This window comes from Apteryx mantelli, chromosome 26 (assembly GCF_036417845.1).
Source record: "Apteryx mantelli isolate bAptMan1 chromosome 26, bAptMan1.hap1, whole genome shotgun sequence".
Lineage (NCBI taxonomy): Eukaryota > Metazoa > Chordata > Aves > Apterygiformes > Apterygidae > Apteryx > Apteryx mantelli.
Window position 1 is genome coordinate 10,226,440 of NC_090003.1, and position 26,418 is coordinate 10,252,857.

Sequence of the window (26,418 nt, forward strand, 5' to 3'; positions counted from 1 at the left end):
GGACCCTGGTCCTGCCCCCCAAATCCTCCCTGTACAGGGACCACGTGCCCCAAGGACCCCGGTTCCTGCCCCCCAAATCCCCCCCTATACAGGGGACCCCTAAACCAAGTGCCCGCATCCTGCCTCCCAAATCCCCCCACTTGTACATGGAACCCCTGCCTCAAGTGGCCCTGTCCTGCCCCCCAAATCCTCTCTGTACAGGGACCCCCTGCTCGAGGGATCCCGGTCCTGCCCCCCAAATTCCCACTGTACAGAGACCCCTGCCCCAAGCACCCAGTTCCAGCCCCCCAAATACCTCCCTGTACAGGGATCCCCTAACCCAAGGATCCCGGTCCTGCCCCCTGAATCCCCCCCCTTGTACAAGGACACCCTGCCCAAAGCACCCAGGTCCTGCCCCCCAAATCCCCCCGGTGTACAGGGACCCCCTGCCCCAAACTCAAAGTGAATCCCCCCTGTACAGGGACCCCCTAACCCAAGGACCCTGGTCCTGCCTCCCAAATACTCCCTGTACAGGGACGCCTTTCCCTAAGTGCCCCAGTTCCTGCCCCCCCCAATCCCCCCCCCCCCGGGATCCTCTGCCCCAAGGGCCCTGGTCTTGTCGCCCAAATCCTGCCCTGCTCAGGGCACCTCAGCCCTGCATCCTGACACCCCCCCCCCCCTTGCACAGGGCCCTCACCCCTTTTCTCTGCGCTTGGCGGGGGGCCCTTGGGATCCCGGCATGGGGCAGTGGGGCCCTCTGAGCCCCCCCACACCTGGGAGCTGTGGTGATGGGGGGCAGCAGCTGCCTGTGGGGTGGAGGAAACCTCCAACCCAATTTTCCCTCAAATGTGATTTTTCTCTAACGCGTTCCCCCTCGTCTGGCCAGGAACCGTCCCGGGATGGAGCCAGGAAGCCACTTGCATGCTCCATCCGCGACTGATTCGCCCGGCTCCTCTGGTCTGCGTCGGCATCTCTCGGGTTGCATCTTCGAGTGGCTTTTCCCAGGCAGGATAAAATTATTTAAAAACCACCGTTGGGCTCTGGGACACGTTTTCCTCATGCTCCCCAGCCCAGTGACTCCTGCGGTGTGGCCAACATGGAGAAGTGACGTGGGAATATTGAGTGCTGGACCTCTCGGCTTGCCTTTTGGGGTGCCCCGGACCCCTGTTGTGTGCTGTTCAGGGTTGCTGCGATTCCTCGGTGTGACTTTTGGGGCACCCCATGGCCCTTGGGGTGCTTTCTGGTGTATGCCGGACCCCTTGTTGTGTCATTTGGTGCCCTCCCCGAGCTCTCAGTGTGCCTTTCAGGGTGCTCTGGACCTCTTTAGTGTGCCTGTAACCCCTTGGGGTGCCTTTGGGGGGCACCCTAGGACCATCACTGTGCCTTTTGGTGCACCCCAGAGCCCTTGGGGTGCTTTTCGGGGTGCCCCAGACTCCCCTGGAAGCCTTTCAGGGTGCTCTGGTCCCCTCGTGGTGCCCTTTGGGACATTGGTGCCACCTCCAGGTGCCTTTTGGGGCCAGCACAGGGTCCTTGAGGTGCCTGGTGGTGCTGCCCAGAGCCACTGTTGCCCCTTTGGAGGCACCCCTGAGCCCTCGGGGTGCTTTGTGGTGCTCCCCAGTGTTTGCTGTGGCTCTCAGTGCTTGCCTGCCCTCCTGGGGGGCATTTGGGGGTGCCCCGGAGCTACTGGTGTGCTTTTTGAGGCCACCGTGGAGCCCTCAGTGTGCTTTTCAGTGCGCCCCACTTGCCTTGGTGTGGGTTTGGGGGCTGCCTGGACCACTTTCAGGTGACTTTTGGGTTGCCTGTGACCGTTAGGCGTGGGTTTGGGTGCTCCCCGGATTTCTTCTCGCCCCTCTGGGGGTGCCCTGGAGCCTCCGATGTGTCTTTTGGTGCTGCCCAGGGCTTTTGTTGTGACTTTTGGTGCTTCACTGGCCTCCGGGGGTGCCCTGCAGGGCACCTGGGACCCATTGGTGTGCTTTTTGGGTCCACCCTGAGCCCTTGCTATGCCTTTCAGTATGTCCCAGACCCCTGCACGTGCCTTTTGGTGCGCCCTGGGTGCCTCTTGGGGCACCCCAGCCCCCCTCGGGGTGCCTTTCGTGGTGTCCTGCACCCCTCTCGTGTGCCTTTTGGGGTGCTTTGAGCTCCTCATGGTGCCTTTTGGTGTGCCCCAGGCTTCTTGGTGTGGCTTTTGGTGCTGCCCTGAGCTCTGGATGTGGCTTTTGGGACCACCCCATACCCATGCCATGTGCTTTGAGGTATGTCCCAGGCGGGTGGTTGTGCCTTTTGGGGAGCTTTTTGAGCCCCCATGTTGTGCTTCTGGGGGTGCCCTGGACCCTTTTTGTCTTCCTTTTGGTGTGTCCTTGGCCCCTCAGTGCGCATGTCAGGGTGCCCCAACCCCTCTGCATGCCTTTTGGGGTGCCAGACACCCCTCAGGGTGCCTTTGGGTGCTCTGCTGTGCCTTTGGTGTGCAATTTTGTGCTCCTTGGGGCTCTGGATGTGGCTTTTGGGGCTCCCTGGACCCCTTTTCTGTGCTCTTCAGTGTCTCCTGGGCTGGCTGTTGTGCCTTGGGTGTGCCCCCGGCCCCTCAGGGTGCCTTTTGGGGTGCCCTGGCCCTGTGTTGTGCCTTTTGGTGAGCCCTGGCGCCCTTGGGGGTTTTCTTGTGCTGCCATGGGCTCCTCGGTGGGCATTTCAGCACATCCTGCAGCCCTGGGCCCACCTTTTGGGGTGCCACAGAGCGCTTGTGGTGCCTTGGGGGTGGGTGTGGACCCCTTGGGGTGGCTTTTCTTGCACCTTGAGCTGCTCAGGCTGCCTCTGGGTGCACCCAGGCCCTTTCTGTGAGCCTTTTGGGGTGCCCCAAGACCCCTGGGTTTGCCTTTGGGTGCTGCCCAGAGTGTCTGACGTGCCCTTGGGTGCTTCCCTGACTTCCCTGCATGGCTTTTGCTGCCCCCAGGGCCCTTGCTCTGCCTTTTTGTGCTCCCCAGAGCTCTGGCTGTGGCTTTTGGGGTGCCCCAAACTGATCTCATGTGCTTTTACATGCATCCCCGTCATGCTGGGCCCCAGGCTGGGCTCGTGACAGGCCCCAGGCTGGACTCTACTGGATGATGCAGGCCTGTTCTGGGGTCTGTGGGCTCAGACAGGGTCGTACAGGCTCATGCTGGAGTCTACGACCTTGTACAGGCCTGTGCCAGGTGCAGTGGGCTCATCCAGGCTCTTGCTGGGCTTGTATGAGTTCCTGCTGATCTCTATGGACTTGCAGAGTTCTGGGCTCTGCGATGTTGTATGGGTCTGTGCTGGCCTCTACAGGCTTGTCTGGGCCTGTGCCAGCCTCTTCAGGACCGTGTTGGCCTCTGTGGGCTAGTACAGGCCAGTATTGGCTTCTGCGGGCCCGGGCCAGCCTCTGGGGGCTCACAGGGGCCCATGCGGCCTCTGGGGGCTTGTACGGGGTCTTGCTGGGCTATACATGTTCATAGGGGCCTGTGCTGTGCTCGTACAGGCTTGTGCCGCGCTCTGCAGACTCGTGCCACAATGTCTGGTCTTTTATGGGCCTGTTCCAGGCTCTATGGGACTCGTATGGGCCCGTGCCAGGCTCTACGGGGTCATATGGGCCTTTGCTGGGCTCTACAGGCTCGTGGTTTGTTTTTCTCCCAAGTACCCTGTCCTTGGTTTGCATTCTGTAGACTTCTGTTTTGTGTTTGAGCTCAGTCAGGAGCTCTGTGTTCATCCATGCTGGCTTTCTCCCGTGCTGACTTGAATTTCTGCACGCTGCAATGGACCATTCTTGTCCGAGGAGACTGCCCTTAAATATCAACCCGTTCTGCTTGGCCTTCCTGTCCTCCAGGGCATTTTTCCATAAAACCTGCCAAGCAGTCTCAGGGCACAGGGACCAGGCTCAGCTGGGAGGAATTGATGGTCCCTCTGCCAAATCCGGGGTGAGGTCCGGGGAAAGGCAGTGCCTGCTCTGAAGCCCCCAAGCAGAACCCACAGCACAAGCGGAGTGGCACGGTCAGCAGGGGCTGGGGCCACAACTCAGAGGGCAATGAATCAAAACCACCCACTGCTAATGAACTTTTTCATATCTGCTTTGTCACAAGACACATCTCACCTTAAACCCATTAGCAAGTTGTCCCTACTGGCTTGGTTGGCATGTCTGTGAGGGTGGTTGTCTGTTCTCCTGTCCCTGTCTGTGCTGTTCCCTTCTTCCTTTCTTCAGACCCAGAAAACAAAGATGCCCCTGCCAAAGGGAGCTGGGGTGATACAGCAGGAGAAGACACTAGTGGCTTGCCTGGGAGGTATATGCCCCATGGACAAAGGGGTTTTCTTCTTCCCTCCGGGGAATTAAGTACTTAGCTTTCCAGTTAGCAGAAGCAGGGACACTCACATGTGGATGTGGAGAAGGCCCTGAGTCCTTTACGGAGAGAGAGGCTGGTCCAAAGGCAGCCACCCCAATGACACTAGTCCCCCAGCAATGCCTCTTCTTCCACGTGGGCACTCCCCTTCTCCCGAGATGGGAGGTCTGTAGGGAACATGGTGGGATCTGCAGCCTTCAGGCCTTGGTCAGCCAGCAAGGTGTGTGGGACCCTGCTCTTCTACCTAATGTTGTGCTGACCCTGTGTCACGGTGAAGGGAGGGAAGAAAGGCCCTTCCTTATCTTGTTAATTTACGTTTGCCTGCCAGAGCCCCTTGTTCAAGGACATTCCCTGAGTCAGTTTTGCAAAGTCGAAAAGAATAAGCGATTTATTAAAGCAACAGATACAACAGGTTCAGAATTGCCCTTGATAAATGGACTTGCTGTAACAAATTTTCTTTCTTTGAGCTCAAACTAGCTCAATTAAGCGCTTTCAATAATAATATATTTCCCCGGGTAACATGCAACGTTGTCAGAGGCGCAAATCTTACCAAAGAGGCGTCCCTGTTGGGGGAGGAAAGAAGGAGGCTCGCTCATCGGCAATCTCCAGTGAACAGTTCGGGGGGTCAGTTTTCTTCCCTTCCCAAAACTTTAGTGGGCTCTCCTCTCTTTTATAGTTGTTGAAGGTGGGATGTGGAAGCGCGGCAGTCGTACTTCATTGGCTAGATGGCCATTTGTGCGATTGTCGTGGGGTATGCCCCCTTATTTACATATCATTATGCAGCAAAGGGTGTGTTTTTTAATATGGTAATCAGGGATAATGAGGCTAGGGCACTGTAGGTCAACACTTAGTCTGTGATCAGCAAATTTTTGGTATGCAACCCTTTGTGGTCAGGGGCAGATCGCGATACCTTCATATTGCTCCCTCCTCCACCGTGCAACTGGATAAAACTTTCTGGCCTTCACCAGCTAGTTTGTTACTCATGTTGCAAAAGGGTGGTATGCTTTGTCTGCCACAAACTGTTTCTCCTTTGTATCCCCCCTCCTTTCCTCCTGAATTCTCTCCTGACTCCACACCCTGTTTGTCATTCTGAGTTTCCCCAACATGGACCCAGCTGCCCCTCTGAGGATTGCTGGGAATACAGCCAGAGAGGGCTGTGCGGCCACAGGCTCTGCGTCTCTGCCCACTCCAGTCTCATAGTGACAACTTTTTCTTAAATTCAGCTGAAATTTCCATTGTCCCCACTTGTGCCCATTACCTTTTCTTCTTGTCCTGGTTGAAAGGAACATGGCCTGCTCTTAACACCTTCTTTGGCCTGAGAACCATCACTGCTTTCTCAAAGCACAGCCTTGCCTGCACGTCCCAGGACTGCACAGGCAGTGTGGTGACCAGTTCCAAGCAGAGATACGCATTACTGGTCCCTGCAAGGGCTCAGAGGAGGGCACACAGACGCACATCATTACCCCGGGCAAAAGGACTGTGGCAGTGCCCGTGGGCAGAGCTGGGGCGGTGGGAGTGAGAAGAGAATAACTCCAACAGCTCCTTTCCAAACGCCAAGTGGGGAATAATGCACTCAGCAGTGTTCCGTAGAGAAGACTGTGGAGCGTGAGGGAAGACAGCATGAGCTGCTGTCTGTTGGGAACTGATACTCTGCACTGGTCTAGGGAACTCTAGGTAGGTGGTGCCAGTGGCTGCGGCCCCAAAGAGACCCCTGACACCCCAAGAGCAGCAGCAAGTCCCAGCTGCTCTGGCTGCAGACAGGCTGCTGGGGAACACAGAAGCTGGTGCTGCTCACCCTGCACTTCCCCACCTTTGGGTGTCTCTTGGGGCACCCCAGGAGCTATGGAAATGATGGGGAGGGAGAGCCCTGCCTGGTCAAGGGTTTGGAAGCAGTTTTGGAGCATCGCAGCAGTTTGGGTGAGAGAGGCTGGAGATACCGAGTGCAAGAGAAGTGCAGCTCGGGGGGGTCTGGGACCTGGTAGAGATGGCTCTGCCCCAGAAGCCTCCCCATGGAGCCTGTTCCTGAGGGAGAAATGGTCTTGGGCATTCCTGGGGTGGGCGATAGTGATGGGAGAGGCCCCTGGGAGGCTGGGTCTGGGGCAGGGCTCTGTCAGAGGGCTCCCACTGAGGCAGCTGAGCTGGGCACATGGTGCTGGGTGGCATCTTGGCATGGGGTGACCCCGAGGCACAGTCTGATGGCTGCCATAGCAAGGCCAGGCAGCAATGCCAGTGCCAGGAGGCCTTCCCCAGCGAGCCCCTGCACCATCAGTCATCTCCCAGCCCTTGCCCACTGATCAGCCTAATGAGCTTCCTGGGACACGTGGCACCTGAAGAGCTGGTTCCTGCTCTGTGTGAGTTGATCTTTCAAAGCAGAGCTGCAAGGAGCATAGTGGCTCCAGGCTGCATCCAGCCCCTAAGTCTGTTGAGGATGCTATGAAAAGGGCAGAATCCGGTGGGCTCTGAGATCAAGGGAATCCTGCCAGGTGCACCCCAAGACCCAGGAGACCTCTCCTTCCTGGTCCGATGAATGCAGTAACTGCTGCTCTTGTTTGCATATCTGGCCAGGAGTGAAGCTGAGTGAGTATTCTGAAAGAGCACGTGTGGGCACGTGCGTACACACACACACACACACACACACACACACACGCAGAGATAAATATACGGAGCTGGCCACACAGACTATTACCGGCACACACATTTATCACCAACAGAACGCACATAAACATCAGTATAGATAGCCCAATCCTGTTCCTCCTCCCTGGCTGATCAGGATTGAGGTTCATTAGTGGTAACACACACCTCATCACTCTCTAGATTCGCAAGCACACCCACATTCATGGATCCCTTGAATATTAGCCCAGGCCCTAAGTTTATCTAATATCCATGCCCGGCCACTGGCTCACTGGCTTGGGTCCTTCTAGATGCGGTTCTCCCCCTTCTCTCTGGCCAGTCCAGCTTGAAGTTTACTAGCAAGTTAAATGCACGCACATGCAAACATGATTCAATTCCTTAGGTGCTGCTGGTGCTGCTCTGCAGAATGTGTGCATTGTGGTGCCTCTGGGCCCAGGGGTGACTCCACGGGCAGAGTGGGTCAGGACATGACTCAGGACCCAGCTGGACGAGGATCACTGTGGCTGACTCCCCATCCCAGGGATCTGTGGCTCACGGAAGATGCTTGGAGCAACAACAGGGCATTTCTAATGTCCTGAGAAGTGTTCCAGTGTACCACTAGGTCCAACCCATGGTGTTTCAAAGAGAGTGATGTGAATCACTCCTCGGGTCCCTCTCTGTGCCTGTTGAGACCTCACTACCTCCCCTGAGTTCTTTTTCCTATGCGTACCTTCATTTAGCTTTTTACCTCTGGCTGACTCTACCTTAAACAGTCTCTCATTTTGTGAAAGCTGGTCAGGGCAGGAGGCAGACCCATCTGGACAGGTCTCACTGCCGCTGACTCCCCCGAGGGTCTGTGGCCGTGGAAGGTGCTGAGAGGGAACATGGAGCATTTCCAAAGGCATTCAAGTGTGGCGCTAGATCCAGCACTTTGTGTTTCGCTGACATGATTCACTCTCCAGTCTCCATTCCCTGTGCCTGGTGGGACCTGATGCCTCTCTCTGTATTGCCAAGCACTCACTTGCCTGTGCATAGCTAGATTCAGTGCTTTAGCTTTGGGTGAGTCCTCATTTGATGGTCTTTCATTTTGTCCCACCCCACTCACTGCCCACCCTGGTACATGGTGTTCCTGGAGATCCCCTGTGCTCTCCTGGCAGCATCCAGATTCCACTCCAGACAACTGGGCATCTGCCACCATCGCTGTCACATGTGGGACAGCCAGGGCAGGGAATTTGGACACCATCCGTTCTCAGAGGAACCAGAAGAAGGAGCCTTGAACCCAGCCCTTGGTACAGCAGGTCACCCCAGGCCTCTGAGTTCATCCGCCTGAGTTCATGGAGAACCCCAGCAGAGCAACAGGTCCTTTTAGGGGGAAATTCCTTCAGTGCGTTTTTGACATCAGCTCTGGAAGAAGAGCTCAGCCTTCATGAAGCTCTTCAGAAGAGCTCAGCGCTGAAGAGACCATCTTTTATTACAGAGGTGCCATTAGGAGTGTAGCTCCGAGCCAGAGATGCCCATTGCTTGGTCCTGGCTGTAGTTGGAGGAATGCACATGGAGACACAGAAGAATCATCACCAATCCTTATATAGCCACAGGAGCACAAGAGGACAGTGAGAAAGTGAAAAGCAGATCAGCTTTGTAATGAACAAGTTCCACCACTGTCAATGGAGGAAAACAGCAGCCTCCAGGAAAACAGCAGCCTCAAAGACTCAAAGACTGCAGTTGGCCTTGGCAGGGAGTGGGACTGCCCGGACTGCACAGAGGCTGTCCCCAGGTCCTGCAGCCAGGCTCTTCCCTCCTTCACCTCCTCTGCGCATTGGTGTTGGTATTTGAAAGATAATAACCCTTAGGTCATTTCAAATATGACACCTACCCTCCCACCGTTGTCTTCCAAAAACACTTCTAATTTACAATCTTTAATTCATCGGGTAGGTTTGTTGTAGAGAAATATATTACTTTGACCAGAGAGCAACAGCGGTATTTCCTCTCTGACCAAAAGCTGATAAAGTGGTGGGAAGAGAGGGAGAAGAATGGAGAGGGGTATGTCCTTGCCCCTTTTTCAGTCCATATACGAGTGAACGTAGTCAGAATTTCACAGTTATGATTCAAGTTAGTTTTGCCGCCAGACTTGATTTTTCAAAAGAGTTCAAATGATGTCTGGATCTCTTTTTACACTTAGAGACAGCCTAAGAGATCATCATCAGATTTAAATATCTGTACTTTAGACATCAGCGTGCAGTCTGCTGAATATTATTCACCCTGATCATTAATTAAGCAGTGCAAGACCAAAACTTAGGAATATCCCAGCTGTTTCTTCCTGGTCTCCACTTAGCTTTTGCATAGATCAGGCTCTGATATGGCAGGGCTGAAGATCCTTGAGTAAATCAGGGAAGGTGAAGAAGCCTCCATCTTGCATGTGTGCCTCTCAGTTAGGGATATGGTGAATGCATGGTGCTGGGGCATGGCTGGACAAAGCTCAGTCGTATCCCGTGAGCTGATCTTGCTCTTTTGTTCTCCTTCACTGCCCACACCTGGCTAGACCTCAGGAAACATCCATGAGCTTGGAAGTTGTGCAGACCCCCTGGAGTGAGGTTCCACAACTGCAGGGGAAGAAGGAAGGTTACTGGGCTGCACAGGAGGGCAAGGAGAGAGCAGTTTGCATAGACAGAACGGAAACCTTGGAGATCAGGTGGCGTGGAAAATAGAGTTGTGATTTTAGGAGAGCACAAGAATGAGGATTTGCAGTTCACTGCTGGAATACAGTATGAATTGAGGATGCAAGCAAGTCTGGGGCTGGAATACCTTAGCTGAGTGAAGAGCATTAGCAGGGCTTTGAAAGAAGCTGGATGGGTTGCTGGGGAACTCATAGGCATAGGCAAATCAGCAGAAACCGACAGTTTGGTGTTTCAAGCAACAGTGTGTGAGGACAGAGAGACATCAGCAAAGCTAGGGAGATCCCAGTGTCAGGTTAAGGTGGAGAAGCAGGGAGCATGGCTAAAGTCTGGAAGGAAACAGTCACAGGTGTGGGACACTGTAGGACAGCTTGTGGTGGTGACAGCTGAGGGTCTTGTCAGGGCTGAAAGCGCCCATCAGAACGGAGGTCTGTGTCCCCTTGGCTATGACTCTTGTCTCTGTCACTGAGGCCTATGAAGAGACACCATTTCCATATGGCGCCAGGGCCTCGTTGCCCCCTTGCCCCTCTCGGGAACCCAGGGGATGCCATATCAGTGCCCTGCACTCAGCATTGCACCACCACCCTCACACTGTCCCCAGGAAGAGCCCTGAGCAACATGTGAAGGAAAGGATCCCCTTTCTGAAGGACTGCGTGTCAGTGTTTAGCCATTTTGCTTTCCAAATGCATCAAGGGTTTACTCAACAGAAGAGCCACCTGCACATTTCCTTTGCCTACCTGTAACCAGTGCCTCCAGCTTTCTGCTCTAACCCGCCCCACGGGCAGAGCCCTTCAACTTGTGGTTCCATTAATGGCTTGGCTTTGTCGGTGATGGCCCTCAGTGGGACGCATTAACGCCCGAAGAAACTCCTGGCTTTCTTTCTGACTTTAACTTCTTGAGTGGTTTGTTCAATCTCCTTTCAGCATCTGAATTTGGGAACGTAGCACCAAATACACCAGAGGGCTCATTAAAATGCAACAAGTCCTAACAAGCCATGCCTTCAAGTCTTGTGTGACTAATTGGAGAGATTTGAGGAGTGTAGCTTCCTCCTAGAAGAGGAAGATTTCAATAAACTTTAATAAAAATGTACTGTGTTTTCCTTTTTCTTCTTTCTTTTTTTTTTTCAGCTTAGAGAATAAGTGATATCAACATTCTCTGGAGGTTGTTGATCCAGAATGTCTCCTAATGAAGTTCATACATGTAGGAAAAGCAGTATCCTTAAGGTCAGACACTGTATGGACCATTCTTGTCCTTGTCTCCCCCCCACAGCTCTGTCATTTCTCTTATCAGTCACCTGGGACTTAAATAACTCGTTTTCAAATCTAATTTTTTTCCACTGAAGTCTGTAGAAGAATGTTATAAATCAGACGCACCTATTCCCATCTACTTTACTTAGAGAGCAAGCTGCACACAGACAGAAGGATTTTTCTTAAGTGCCAACAAACAAAAATAGTTGAATTTAATAGAACATAAAATCCCTCAGCTGTACATTAAGGCCAAGTTTTCCTCCACTGAAGTCCACTTTCCACAGGGAATGACTTTTCTAGAAGTATTTCAGATAGATGGGAAAGGGTAGACGTAAACACAATTCAAGAGTTGTCTGAAGAGACAATTAGACAGACTACTGGGATACATGGGAAGTTTCAAAGTCCCTGAAGCTCAAAGCAGTAACTACGGAGCAGATAGGTAACTAAATGAAACAAGAGTATTACGAGGAGGATGCCTCAATGGACAGTGGAAAATATGTATGTCCAGATAGCGTGCTGAAAAGATGGTTCAAGAAATGGTCAATTTAATCAATAAATGTGAAAATATGTGAAAGATGAGTTTGATTAAATATGTGGTATAATAGAGCAGTGGTCATGCAACTACTGGGGAAGATCAGCATTTCTGCTCCTGACATTCAGACATCTGAAAATTTCATGGGAAAGCATTAAAATTTTCTTGAGAGTATTCAGTTATTTCAGCTGATAAAAAGGTGCTCATGTTCTTAAACTTTGAAAAAAAAATTCTTCAACTTTTCAGGCAGAGTTCAGTGGCCTTAACATAAGCATCTAGTGACACCTTGAGAGGCCCCAGCATAGCTGGTGTACCTCTCTGCAACTGTCAGCTGTCACACAGGACCAGCAAGAGATCTGAGCAGCAGAGAGAGGCTGGGCAGAAGGTACTGGGGTGTCTGTAATAGCCCCATGTAGCTGCGTACCAGCCAAAACAGAGAGCTGTCAGGAGGCAAGCTTCAGGGGCTCCCAGGAATAAAAGTGAACAAGCCTGAATTTTGCAGGTATTAAAGATGATGGATTTCTTCACAGTGAGACAGCTGGCTAACAGTTTGGGGATTGTGGCTGACATGTACCAAAATCCCAAGAAGGAGAGATTCCAAAGGAAGAAATGCATGGGCATGTGGAGCAAGGTTTGGGACACAACAGTAGCTATGACTATGGTGTTCCCACTGAGCGTCAGGATGGGCATCACCAGAGTCCCCACAAAGAAGACAACCTCCACCCTCTGGATGCAGGGAAAAACCCATCAGGATGAATTCAGTTTGGTTTTCCAGCACTGGTTTGCACATTTCTGCATGAAAACAAAGACCTGTAAATAGACAGAAAATTTCCAGGCTGACACTTTCAGTGACCCTTCATGACTGTTGCTCCTTGATAGGGAGCCTTCCAAGAAGAGAAATGTACAAAGTCTCTCATGGAGGTATAAAATCTCCAGCCTTAACTTGTGGATGTTTTTCTGTTTTTGCTTCAAAAGGTAATTCTGAGTTACTTGGGAGCTGAAGGGCAAATCACTTCCTAAAAAGAGTTCTCTAAGATCTTTTTTTTTTCTTTTCTTTTTTTTGCCACTGAGTACCAGCTGAGTTTTTCATTTGAATGTCTGTCAAGAAACACAGAATAAGATGACTATCTAAAACGTAGATAGCTACCTTTTATCTGAGATTATTCTAACCTTGAATATTTGTTAAACTCAAGTATTCATTAATTTACAAAAAGCATATGTCTTAAACTACCCAGAAGAGCAGTCTAGGTGATGAGAGAACCAATACTGGACATTAGGATCATCACTGTGGAAGCAATCACTGAAAGTAAATCTAATACGCCAATCAAAAATGATACAGAACAAAAATAAAAATTAAGATAATGCAAATTGGTCTATGTTAATTTTAATCCTTTGACATCACTGAAGATACAACACACATATGCGCTAAACCCCCAAACTGCAAACTTGAGAACTACAGCAATTGTAAGTCATCTGTGTTGTACAGAGCAAAAAAAGCCAGACAGACTACATGATAGGCAGCTTTTTTAGTTTTAACTTTTGCATTGATGTCTAATGAAAACACTGGAATGTTGCAAAAGACCTTTCAAAAAGCGCAAACGCCAACTAGCCCGGCAGAAAAACAAGCAACTTAACAAGCAATTCAAACACTGTCCCATGGTCAGAAAGCAGTAGTTCTGCCTTCTTATTAGCAATTGCTTCTTTCTACTCCCCGTTTCCTGTTAAAAGTGCTTCCCAGGAATGGCTCGAGAGATCAGTTTCCTGCCAGAGTATCAAGAAAAGTCAGTAGTTTTGCCCTCACTTTTTTACCTCAAGTATTTTATTTCTGATGAGTGCCTTTTTTAGGGCAGTCTTTACCTCCTTGTTCCTCAAGGTATAAATGAAAGGGTTGAGCAGTGGTGTTACAAGGGTGTTCAGAAGGGACACCACTTTGTTCATACTTAGTGAGGCATGCCCGCTTGGCCTGGCATAAATAAATATGACTGCTCCATAAAGCAAGAGAAGTACTGAGAGATGGGCAGTGCAGGTGGAGAAAGCTTTCTGTCTCCCTGAAGCAGATGGGATCCTCAGTATGGTGAAAATGATGAAGCAGTAGGAGACAGTGGTCAAAATGGAAGTGCCGAACAGCACTATGGCAGCAACTATGAAGATGATCCTTTCAATATGACGAGTTTCAGTGCAAGCCAACTGCAATAGTGGCTCAACATCACAGTAGAAGTGGTTGATGACATTGGGGCCACAGAACGGCAGCTGGAACACCAGAAAGCTTTGCACAAAGACGGTCAGAAAACCACCAGCCCAAGAGGCAAAAGACAGCTGAGCGCACAGTCTTCCACTCATGATGGTGGTATAATGGAGAGGGCTGCATATGGCTAGGTAGCGGTCAAAGGACATGGCTGTGAGGAGGAAAAACTCAGTGGCACCTAGGAAAAAATGGGAGAAGGCTTGAGCTTTGCAGCCAGCTATGCTGATAGACTTCTTGGCATCCAAGAGATTGGCCAAGAGTTTGGGGATTGTAGATGAGATGTAGAGGATTCCTAAAGAGGAGAGGTTTCCAAGGAAGAAATACATGGGCTTGTGGAGAGTGGAGTCAGTTAGCACTATGGCAATGATGATAATATTCCCAGTGACAGTCAAAATGTACATGACCAAGACACCCACAAAGAGCAAAACATGAACCCTTTGAATGCTGGGAAAACCAAGAAGAATAAATTCAGTCACAGAAGTTTGGTTTTCCATCCTTTGCTTCCACTCTGGATATTTCTGCAACATATCTATCTGGCTGTCTATCCATCTACATATATCTACGCAAGATTGTATTAGTTGTTTTTAACATTGATTTTAATCGCCCCAAAGCTCTGAAATCTTTAGGATCACTTTCCAGTCACTTTTTTAACGTAGCTTCATATCTTCATATCTTCAACACTGGGAAATTCATGGCTTCAACACTGGCAGACCATCTACATGTCTAAGGAAATTTTAAGCAGCAAATGACACATAAGGCAGTATTTCCTGCACCTGTCAGATTTTAAGGACAGGAGGCATCAGTGTAAGTTCTGTCCTGCAAGTGGTGTGTGCCTAGTGAGAGAAATAGTGCAGGCTCCTACTCTCCAGCCCAGGCTTGTACCTCCAGAAAGTAACTACTTCATTAGCAGAGGTGTGTTTCTCTCCACTGTCTGCAGAGGACACCTGGCTAACAAGGGGGGAACAGATTCTCCAAAAATGGTTAAATATAGATCAAATGAATCCCACTTTAGAGGCACAGGGCTAACATAAGCCCTCTTTGTGGAGGGCTTATTTTCTAGAGAGTTTCTTCTTTCTACAAGGAATACTTCTATGCTAAGAAGATACATTGTACAGAAAATAAATTCAGTCATTACTTTCTGAAATTCAGCATCACCTAGGCTTTGTTACCTTGAGCTTTTTCATCCCCACAGTTGCGGTCAACCAGTTCTAAGTGAAACAAAGAGAACATACAGCTCACATATAAGATCTGTTCATTGCTCACCCATTTCAGTTTTCTTATAATTGATAGATGATCAAAATGTGGGGTCTGTCCTGTTTTAGACACCTTAAAAAAAAAAAAGAAAAAAAAAAAAAGAGTCACACTGGGACTAGAAACTATGATCTTCCATATCTAAGTACCTTCTTTAAGTCACTCAATCTTCTGTCTCACCCAGCTTGGGGACAGGCGTCCCTTTCCAATACTCAACTCAGTCTATCTCTTTATCTGCTCTTCTTTCCCTCCCCATGCAACTACTCTCACACATACAAACAGTCTCAGTTTCTTGGATAACTGATTTTTCTGGAAAAAAAATCCTTTCTCAAAACACTTAGAGCACGATAATCACATACCCTTGTTTCTTTAGGGCCAGATTATTTCCATAAATTACCAGTAGCTCTGCGACTAATAGCAGTGAAAAAAATCAGAAGGAATGCACTTGCACTTGACAACAAAGCACCATTTCTAAAAGCCCTTATGCCAAACAACAAGTATAGGAGGAAGGAACATATATATTTCAGAACAGTGTCTATGGAAAAGCCTCCTACCAAACCTCTGGTTCTCCAGGAAGCTCAGTGCTTCAGAACAAAGAGAAATATCCATGGAGCTCCACTACACCTTCAGAGCCCTGCAAGAAAGCCTCTCAAAGTCTGAAAAGCATTGGCTGCCAAGCAGTAGTTATTTCAACCCATCCTACACAAAACCTTTGGGGGAAAAGATTTCCTGAGAGGTATAAAGGATCAGCAGAACTTTAAGGAGTGTGCCTCTTTGATAAGTAAACACTGAAAATCACAGTGTTGCTAATTAGTGACAGAGATGAAAGTCCTGTAGAGATTCACAAAGAGAAGCCCCAATGCACTTTACAGCTCTGGTTGTGCTCCTGATTGTGCTTGCAGCTCAAGCTGTGGTTTGAGTTCTGTCTGGGATTGTTGCTGCAGTTTGGAAAGGGTGAGGCATTACCAGCTTCTAAAGGTGGAGACACCAGGTGGCAAGGTGTGGCGAGGGTTGAGCTGGACCCAAAGGTCAGCTGGGGCTCTGCAGGATATATGAGGGCAAAAATCTTTCTCTCCACAGAGTTTTCCTCCAGGGAGGAGATCTGTAATGGCTGCCTGCCTCCCAGCCAGCCCTGCATGTGACACTCCCAGCTTTTTCCTTGGCCATGGTGGTAAGAAGTGGGATCCAGGAAATAAAGCAAAGGGGGCCTGTGTGCTCAGATGCCTAGGTTCTCGCATCAACCCTGGCAGGACGTGTGGCTCTCAAAGGATCTATAGGATAATTCGGTTTTGTCCAAACTCCCACTCAGAGTAGGCACAACTATGGGGTGAAACCAGCTTTCTCAGGGCTTTATCCAGTTGAGTCTTGGCACCCTTCAAGGATGGAGACTGCACAACCTTTCTGGGCAACCTCTTCCAAAGCCTGAGCATCCTCACTTTCTCCTTATCTCCAGTCTGAACCTCTCTGCTTCCACTTTTTCCCATTGTCTCCCATCCTCCCACCATGCATCATGGTGAAGAGCCTGGCTCCATTGTCTTCAGAACCACTTTGTATTGGAAGGCTGCTATTCATTCCCTCCAAAGACTTCTCTTCTCCTTGTTGAACAAGCCCCATTCCCTCAGGCTACCTTCACAGGGCAAGTGCTCCAGCCCCCCAAACATCTTCTCTCAGCCTACGGGCTATGCTCCTTTTCATATGGCCCAGGATGCTGTTGGCCTTCTTTGCTGCCAGGGCACATTGCTGGCTCAGGCTCAGCTTGCTTTCCTCCAAGATGCCCAGGGACTTTTCTGCAGAGCTGCTTCCCAGCCGGTCAGTCCCCCACCTCTATTGTTGCCAGGGGCTCTTCCTTCTAAGTTAGAGCACTTTGCATTTCTCCATGTTGGATTTCATTAGGTTTCTGTTGGCCCATTCCTCCAGCTTGTCTACGCTCCTCTGGATAGTAGCCCTGCAACTGAGTGCATTCCTTGGTCCCCCTCCAGTTTGGTGCCATCTGCAACCTTGATAAGCAGGAACACCAGCACCTCCTCCATCCAGGTCCTTGATAAAGATCTTAAATAGCACAGGACCCAGGATAAATGCCTGTAGTACTCCCCTTGCAACTGAGCTCCAGCTAGCATATGATGCATTAACCACAAAACTTGAAGACTGACCAGCCGACCAGCTTTTTACCCATCTGGCTGCCCACCCATCCAGACTGTAACATTCTGACACAATATTTCAAGAATATTGTGGGAGATGGTGTTGAAAGCCTTGTTAAAGTCCAGGTAAATGACAACCACTGTTCTCACCTTGTCCACAAAGCCACTACTTTCACCATAGAATGCAATCAGATTGACCAGGTATGATCCAGCCTTGCTCCGTTCATGCTGATTATTCGTACTTCCCTTCCTCTCCTTTATGTGCCCAGAAGTGTGCTCCAGGAAGACTCATGCCGTGATTGTCGCAGGACTGAAGTGAGGCTGACTGGCCTGTACTTCCCCAGAGCATCCTTTTGCCCCTTCTTGAAGACGGGTGCAACATTTGCATTCCTCCTGCTACTGGGGACATCCCCTGATCTCCATGAGATTCCAAAGATGGCAGAGAGTGGCCTTGAAAGGACATCAGCCAGTGGGGCTGTTATGTGGGGGAAGTTCTCACAAATAAGCCCTGAATCCATCCTCATTCACTGCTGGTAGTTCTCTGTCTCCAAGCCCACCTTTACTCACAGAGGCCCAGAGACACTGTTGCTGAGGACTGAGGCAAAAATACCGTAGCTTTACCTGTGTCTGCTATCACCAAATCACATACCCCGTTCAGTAACAGACCCACGTGTTCCTTGTTTGCCTTTTTAATATAATTGTAGCAGCATAAGCTCTTCTTCGTGCCCTTGACATCGCTTGCAGGTCTCAATACCAGTTGACCTTTGCCTTTCCTGACATCACGCCTACATGTCCAGGCAATGTTTTCAAATTCCTCCTTTAGAGCCTCTCCCTGCCTCCACCTGCTGGATGTTGCCTTTTTGCACTGGCGTTCTGACACGACTTCCCTGCTCAGCCCAACCATCTCCTGATACCTCTGCTTGTCTTACTGAGTGCCAGGATGGACTGCTCTTGTGCTTGGAGGACGCAGTGCTTAAAGACTGCCACTTTCCTGAGCTCTTTCACCCTTCAGAGCTGCCTTCCAGGGGATGCCACCTGCCATTTCCCTGAAGAAGGTGAAGGCTGCTCACCTGAAGTCCAGGGTCTGTGCTCTGCACTCTCCTTCCTTACTGCACTGGCAATCTGCGATTCCACGATTTCAGGGTCAATACAGCCAAGGTATATCATTGTGACTGCACTCATAATGATGCTTTGATTATCACAGATTCACAGATTCACAGAATGGTGACTATGTTGATTAGACTGTTACAATTTCATTTAGACTAACAATAAGCTACAGGCTCCACATGTAAGGGGTGTTTCTGTAGCTGACATAAGCTGCACAAGGTGTGGTGTGACACAGGAGAGCAGGCTTGTCCAGCGGGCATTTTGAAGCCATGTGCCCGTCAGGGGAGCACAGAGGTCTCAACATTCAAATCCCACCTTTTGAGCAGTGGCTAAAGCCACAGTGACTGCTCTGAAGGGAAGAGGTTGTTCACAGCAGCAGCTCCAGCACTGATAGGCTCCTCAGCCTTTTGTGCTCCTGCTAAAGGAACAGCACAGGCTCCAGCAGCAGAATAGGTGGTCTTATCATCCTCTCCAGTGTTGTGTGTCTTTTGCACTCCTGTTAAGTGGCCAGCAGCTGCTCCACCAAATACAGGCCAGGTTGTACTTCTCTTTCTCTCTTACGTCAATGCAAAGATCCTTTTCAGGCAAACTCTGGCTCACGTGGTGCCCTGCAGATATCTATTTGACATTTGCTGGCCCTTGTAGATTGTGCCTCATCATTCACCAGCAGCCACAGCCTCCTCAACAGCATCATGTGGGTGGAGGGCTTCCCACAGACACCTACATTCACTTCAGCATCACTAGGAGCTGGGGAGTCAGAAGTCAGGGGCAGTTCTCCGTCAGGAAGAGATCCCTCCTGCACCTGTTCTCTGCCAGCCAGCGTGGAGCCACAACTGCCTACAACCACTTTTCCAGAACCGTGAAGCCTACAACACATCCTCCTGTAACAACCCACAGTTTTATGCATCATACCTTGCAATGTGCCTAGCTGCTTTATGTCAAGCTCAGACACAATCCCCTGCACTGCAGTCATCAACAGAGCAAACTGGGGGTGGAGTGGCATTTGAGATGTCATGGGGCATTGGCATCCACAAGGGCTAGCAGTTGTGAAACAGGACCGTATGGTATATGCAATAAGAGCATGTCACAGCCTGTCTAGGCCTTCCTGTGAAGAGTGTGGGCACAGGGGATGCTCCACAGTCTGACTAGATCTGTGACGCCACCTGTGTGAGAAGCAGGAAAGTGCTTGAGTCTCGGGGACTCAAATGGGGACTGCTGTTTAAAAACAGCACCATTTGTGTTTCTGTGTATCTTTTGTCAGCTCCAAGTTCTTTTTCTGTGGTGAAGCTACAGATACTCTGGTAAACACATCCATGCCAAGGAGTTATCTTTGATCTCCACAACACAGGAAGATGGGTGGCTCATGTCTAAGCTCCTTTACAGAGCCCCCTCTCAAGCAGACTCATGTATCCACACAGCACAGACTTTGGTCTGTGTGTCCTCTGGTCTCTGTGTGATGTCCTTGAAAACATGCATAGTATTTTGTGTGTGTGCGTTTAGGTCCAAGTATCTGAAATACAGCCAAAGCTCTGATTTAGTCCACCAAAATAATGTCTGTCTAGTCAGGCAATGATGATGTACAGAGCATATTCTGGGGTAGCTGGGTGTTGCAAAACTTACTGGGAAAGCATTGAAAGACTGTGGGAAAAGCTGAAATTGACTTAATTTTGTGTGTATTTCCAGTTAATAGAGTGTCCTGGAATGAACTCTCTTCAGGAATGCTCCCTGGATTCCTTTCAGATGGACAGCAATGTTTCACTTACCAGGAATCCCAGGAGTGAACTGACATAAAAGCAGTGTGAATGATGAGGAATGAGAATGCAGGAGTGAGTCAGGAAGCTAAATTATTTGATGGTAAGCTAAATTATTTGATAGTGAAGAAAAACCCTGAATAGACCGTGTCACGGAAGAAGCCCTGAAGGAGGATGTTATTCATATGATCTCAGAACAGACATGCAGACCTTGGATAATCAGTGTGGGAACACAGAATAGTATCTGTTATTGCTTTCAATGGGAGACAAGTTATCAACTGACTGCACCACTGGTGTTGGCAACAGGGTTTTGGTTTCTATGACCATGGGACCCTGTTTGAAGATCGACAACTGATGGAGAGAGATGGGATCCACCTCACTAAGCGGGGCACACAGGTCTTTGCCAATAGGTTGGCCAACCTGGTAAGGAGGGCTTTAAACTAGGAAAGATGGGGGAAGAGGAGAGTTATAGTGACAGAGTAGGTGGCAAAACGCGGCTCAAGTCAGGATGCCTCCAGCGGGTGCATGCAGCCAGGGAAGTGCGCATGGGACATGGCTATGGAGGATCCTCTTGTATCCCTCTGGGGAAACCTGCATGCTCGATTACCTCTCTGAAACCAATGCACACAGCATGGAGAAAAAACAGGAAGGACTAGAAATCTGTGTGCGGTCGCAGGGCCATGATCTCACTGCAATTACAGAGACATGGTGGGATAGCTCACTTGACTGGAGTGCTGTCATGGATGGCTACGTGCTTTTTTGGAAAGACAGGCCAGGAAGGTGAGGTGGTGGAGTTGCTCTTTATGTGAGAGAGCAACTGGAATGTATCAAGCTCTGCCTAGGGGTGGATGAAGAGTGAGTTGAGAGCTTATGGGTAAGGATTAAAGGGCAGGCCAGCATGGGTAACACTGTTGTGGGTGTTTACTACAGGCCACCTGATCAGGAAGAGGAAGTCAATGAGGCCTTCTACAGACAACTGGAAGTAGCCTCATGATCACAGGCCCTGGTTCTCATGGGGGACTTCAACCACCCCGATATCTGCTGGAGAGACAACACGGCTAGGCACAAACAGTCGTGGAGGTTCCTGCAGAGCACTGGTGACAACTTCTTGACACAGGTGGTGGAGGAGCCAACAAGGAGAGGTGTGCGGCTGGACCTCATACTAACAAACAAAGAAGGACTGGTGGAAGATGTGAAGGTTGGGGGCAGATTTGGCTGCAGTGACAATGAGATGGTGAAGTTCAGGATCCTGCGAGGAGGAAGCAGGGCAATAAGTAGGATCACAACCCTGGACTTCAGGAGAGCAGACCTTGGCCTCTTCGGGACCTACTTGGAGGAATCCCATAGATTATGGCCCTAGAAGGAAGGGGGATCCAAGAGAGCTGGTTAATATTCAAGCGTCACTTCCCCCGAGCTCAAGAGCAGTGCATCCCTATGAGTAAGAAGTCAAGCAAAGGGGGCAGGAGACCAGCATGGATGAACAAGGAGCTCCTGGCAAAACTCAAACAGAAGGAGGAAGTATGCAGAATGTGGAAGGGGGGAACGTTGTCAGAGTATGCAGGGCTGCGACGAGGAAGGCTAAGGCCCATTTGGAATTAAATCTGGCAAGGGATGTCAAGGACAACAAGAAGGGCTTCTTCAAATACATCAGTAGCAAAAGGAAGACCAGGGAAAATGTGGACCCGCTGCTGAATGGGGCGGGTGCCCTGGTGACAAAAGTTACAGAGAAAGCAGAGTTACTGAATGCCACCTGTGCTTCAGTCTTTACTGCTAAGGCCAGCCTCAGGAGTCCCAGACCCTGGAGACAAGAGAGAAAGTCTGGAGAAAGGAAAACTTTCCCTTGGTCGAGGAGGATCAGGTTAGAGATCATATAGGCAAACCTGACACGCCCAAATCCATGGGCCCCAACAGGATGCACCCACGAGTGCTGAGGGAGCTGGTGCATGTTATTGCTAGGCCACTCTCCATCCTCTTTGGAAGGTCATGGAGAACAGCAGAGGTGCCTGAGGACTGGAAGAAAGCCAGTGTCACTCCAGCCTTCCAAAAGGGCAAGAAGGAAGACCCAGGAAACTACAGGCCAGTCAGCCTCACCTCCATCCCTGGAAAGGTGATGCAGCAGCTCATCCTGGAGGCCATTCCCAAGCATGTGGAAGAAAAGAAGGTGATCAGGAGTAGTCAGCAGGACTTCACCAAGGGGAAATCATGCTTAACCAACCTGAGAGCCTTCTATGATGGAATGACTGGCTGCGTAGATGAGGGGAGAGCAGTGGATGCTGCCTACCTTGACTTCAGCAAGGCTTTTGACACCATCTCCCATAACATCCTCACATGCAAACTCAGTTAGTGTGGTTTAGATGAGTGGACAGGGAGGTGGATTGAGAACTGGCCGAACGGCAGAGCTCCGGGGGTTGTGATCAGTGGCGCAGAGTCTAGTTGGAGGCCTGTAGCTAGCAGTGTCCCCCAGGGGTCAGCACTGGGTCCAGTCTTGTTCAACTTCCTCATCAATGACCGGGATGAAGGGACAGAGTGCACCCTCAGCAAGTTTGCTGATGATACCAAACTGGGAGGAGTGTCTGATACCCCAGAAGGCTGTGCTGCCATTCAGAGGGACCTGGACAGGCTGGAGAGCTGGGCGGAGAGGAACCTCCGGAAGTTCAACAAAGGCCAGTGCAGGGACCTGCCCCTGGGGAGGAATAACCCCATGCACCAGTACGAGCTGGGGGTTGACCTGCTGGAAAGCAGCTCTGCAGAGAAGGACCTGGGAGCGCTAGTGGACACCAAGTTAAGCATGAGGCAGCAATGGGCCATGTGGCCAAGAAGGCCAATGGTATCCTGGGGTGCATCAGGAAGAGTGTTGCCAGCAGGTCGAGGGAGGAGATTCCCCCCCTCTACTCAGCCCTGGTGAGGCCACATCTGGAGTACTGTGTCCAGTTCTGGGCTCCCCAGTACAAGAGGGATGTGGCACTACTGGAGCAAGTGCAGCAAAGGGCTACGAAGATGATTAGGGGATTGGAGCATCTCTCTTATGAGGAAAGGCTGAGAGAGCTGGGCCTCTTTAGCCTGGAGAAGAGAAGGCTGAGAGGAGATCTTATCAGTGTGTACAAGCATCTGAAGGGAGGGTGTCGAGAGGATGGGACCAGACTCTTCTCAGTGGTGCCCAGCAACAGGACACGAGGCAACGGGCACAAACTGAAACACAGACACTTCCATCTGAACATGAGGAAAAACTTTTTCACTGTGAGGGTGACAGACCACTGGAACAGGCTGCCCAGAGAGGTTGTGGAGTCTCCTTCTCTGGAGATATTCAAAACACGCCTGGATGCAATCCTGTGCAATGTGCTCTAGGTGACCCTGCTTGAGCAGGGCCGTTGGACTAGATGATCTCCAGAGGTCCCTTCCACCCTCAGCGATTCTGTGATTCTGTGATTCAACAAAGCGGACAAGTTAACCACAAGCCAGCAATGTGCCCTTGTGGCCAAGAAGGCCAATGGTATCCTGGGTTGCAGTAGGAAGAGTGTTGCCGGCAGGGTCAGGGAGGTGATTCTCCCCCTCTCCTCAGCCCTGGTGAGGCCACACATCTGGAGTACTGTGTCCAGTTCTGGGCTCCCCAATACAAGAGAGACATGGCACTAGTGGAGCGAGTCCAGCGGAGGGCTACGAAGATGATTAGGGGATTGGAGCATCTCTCCTATGAGGAAAGGCTGAGAGAGCTGGGCCTCTTCAGCCTGGAGAAGAGAAGACTGGGGGGGGGGGAACTTATCAGCGTGTACATCTTATTAATATATACACATATGTGAAGGGAGGGTGTCAAGAGGATGGGGCCAGACTCTTTTCAGTGGTGCCCAATGACAGGACAAGAGGCAATGGGCACAAACTGAAACACAGCCTGGAGAAGACAAGGCTCAAGCTAAACACTGCCAGCTCTCTCAGCCTTTCCTCATAGGAGAGATGCTCTAGTCCCTTCAGCATCTGAGTTTTAGCAATGTGTATAAATAGCTGCAGGGAGGCTCTACAGAAGACAGATACAGGCTCTTCTCAGTGGTGCCCAGCGATAGGTCGAGAGGCAACGGGCACACACTGAAACACAGGAAGTTCCGTCTGAACATGAGGAAAAACGTCTTTACTGCGAGGGTGACTGAGCCCTGGAACAGGTTGCCCAGAGAGGCTGTGGAGTCTCCATCCTTGGAGATATTCAAAAGCCGTCTGGACACAATCCTGGGCAATGTGCTCTAGGTGACCCTGCTTGAGCAGGGGCGTTGGACTAGATGGTCTCCAGAGGTCCCTTCCGACCTCAAACGTTCTGTGATTCTGTGGTATTGCAGGTGCTGTGGGACACGTGTGTAACACTGCACACCCCTTCCCCTCTGGCCTGGCTCTTCTTGCAGGAGACTCACTGGTCACCACACAAGGAGGCAACCTATTTTGAGCAGCCCATTGCAGCCCGGGATACATCTTCCTCCATGCTGGCGGTTTGGTGTCTGAGGTTGAGCCAGTTCTTGCAGTTTCTGCCATGCTGCTGCAAACCATCTTGCAGTTGCTGCCAGCTCAGTATTGAGATTTTGCATGTTAGAGCATTTTCTACTCGCCCCGCGCCACACTCCTTCACTTGCTTGTGGTTACACAGGGGCCTCGCTGATGGGACGAATGCCTCCCCGCAGACTTTGCTGCTGGGAACCACGAGGAGAAGGGCAGGACGGGAAACACGGATGCAGTGCTGCGCAGTGAGAAGGCAGTGGTGCCACTCCTTTAGGAGCCCCAGGCACCAGGGCTTTGTAGGGAGTGCAGAAAAGGAGTCATGCTTTAGTCCTGCAGTCAATCCGGGAGTGGAGGACAGGGGTTTCTCTGCAGCAGCCTCAGCTCACGCCCTGGGGCCTTGCTAAGGGGAAGCCAAAGTGGCACTTTCTGTCCTTGGTCTGGCCTGATGTCTGCTGTCCGAAGCTAAGATCCCTCAGAGATCCACTTTTCCACTCGAGCTGGAGATGCTGGCATCATTGGACAGTGCTCAATTCCTGCCCAGGCTTCAAAACCTTTAAGCGTCAGGTCCCAGCGAGCACAGTTAGTTCACCTAGCCAACCTCCACTCCTGGCTGGGCGAAGGAGCTGGAGCTGCTCGGTGGCTGTGCCCAGCCTGTGTGTGCAGGCCCCGACTACGGGGGGAGCTGGGCCCTGTGGGGAGACACCTGGGGATGCTCTGGGCCCCCAAGGCTGTTGTGGAGCACAGCACTGTCCTCTGGCTGCAGGGAAGTCCGTGGTCACCTTGGTTTCCTGCGCTGGGCAGGAGCTGCGGGGCGGACACAGCAGCTCATACTTTGTTTTCTTAGTCATCTCTTCTTAAAGTTGCATTTGCCTGCCAGGGGGCAAAGCTGTGCAGCCTGGGCTTTGGGGATCCAAAGAATTTTTTGTGAATATTGTTTCCCAGCTGTAGGTCCACCACTGACCTCTACCCTTTTGGGCACTTGCAGCTCTGGGAAGAGCAGTCCTTGCAGGTAGCTGAAGGACCATGATTGGAGGGAAAGTGAACCTTGTTGCCATTTCATTGGACGGAGAAGGGCTTGGGACCCTGCTCCTCAGGCCAGCAGTGTTGGTGGCTTGAGATCTTTCTCCTCCTTTCCGTTGCATGGGAACTGCTCTCCTGGATCAGACTGAAGCGCCCTCTGAGCCGATGCCTTGTCTTCGGTAGGGAGCTGTAGCTGATGTGAAGGGGACGGGTAGAAGAAAGAAGGAAAGGAAGAATGCTTTCTTCTTTTCATTGACAGACTTTCCTTACTTGCAGCACGTTGAGATTATGGGAGCCATGCCATGAAAGCACGTCTGTACCATCGTGTTACCCATTTGTTTAACACCCAGGAACCCATGGGTATGTTTGCAGCCCCCAAACATTCAGATGAGCAGTGTGACGCCTGTGAGGGAGGACTTGAGTGCAGATGCTGGTGCCGATCCGTGCTGGATTGGGAAAAAGCCCCCTGGGGCAGTGGGCAGTAGACAGTGGAGTGGGGGCAGTGCCCTGCTCCACCCAGTGTAGCTCCTCTTGCTGCTGTAAAGTGGGGAGCGGGGAGCTCCTCTCAGAGGACTATGGAGCTGACATCTCTCAGCCTGCCGCGCTCAGTGGAGCACCTGGGAGAGACGTGACCTCCAGCAATGCAAGCCCCCTGTAGAGCTCCTTGCTCTTGCATGCTCTTGGCAGCATAGGAGAACCTGAGAAGAGCTGTCTGCGGTGAAGCCCAACATCTTTGCAGTCTGGTATCCCATTCCCAAAGGCTTGGGGAAAGAGGCCAGCTTACTGTACAGCTGCGCAGCCTCTCTTTGTTCCAAGGGAGGGCTCCTGTTAGTGAAGCACATCCCTGGGGCGGAGTTTCCTTGAGGCAGGCTCTCTCAGTGTCAGAAAGCTTTGTTGCCTTTGCAGGCAATGAGATCTGCTCCTTGGACTCATCTCCTGCATCTCTGTCCATTTTGTAGAACCAAAAGAAACGATATTGGGTGTTATTGGGCAAAGACCCTGCTGTGTTTCATGTGTGCCCTGGGGGGATCCATGTGCTTCCAACGT

The 26,418-nt window shown here is 50.9% G+C and overlaps 1 protein-coding gene across 1 annotated transcript; it reads right to left on the bottom strand.

Annotated features, from left to right (window-relative positions):
• Positions 1-13,180: 13,180 nt before the first annotated feature.
• On the bottom strand, positions 13,181-14,122 carry LOC136994275 (olfactory receptor 6X1-like). The gene has a single exon (XM_067311294.1). It carries the CDS (start codon positions 14,120-14,122, stop codon positions 13,181-13,183), a length of 942 nt encoding a protein of 313 aa, XP_067167395.1.
• Positions 14,123-26,418: the final 12,296 nt, after the last annotated feature.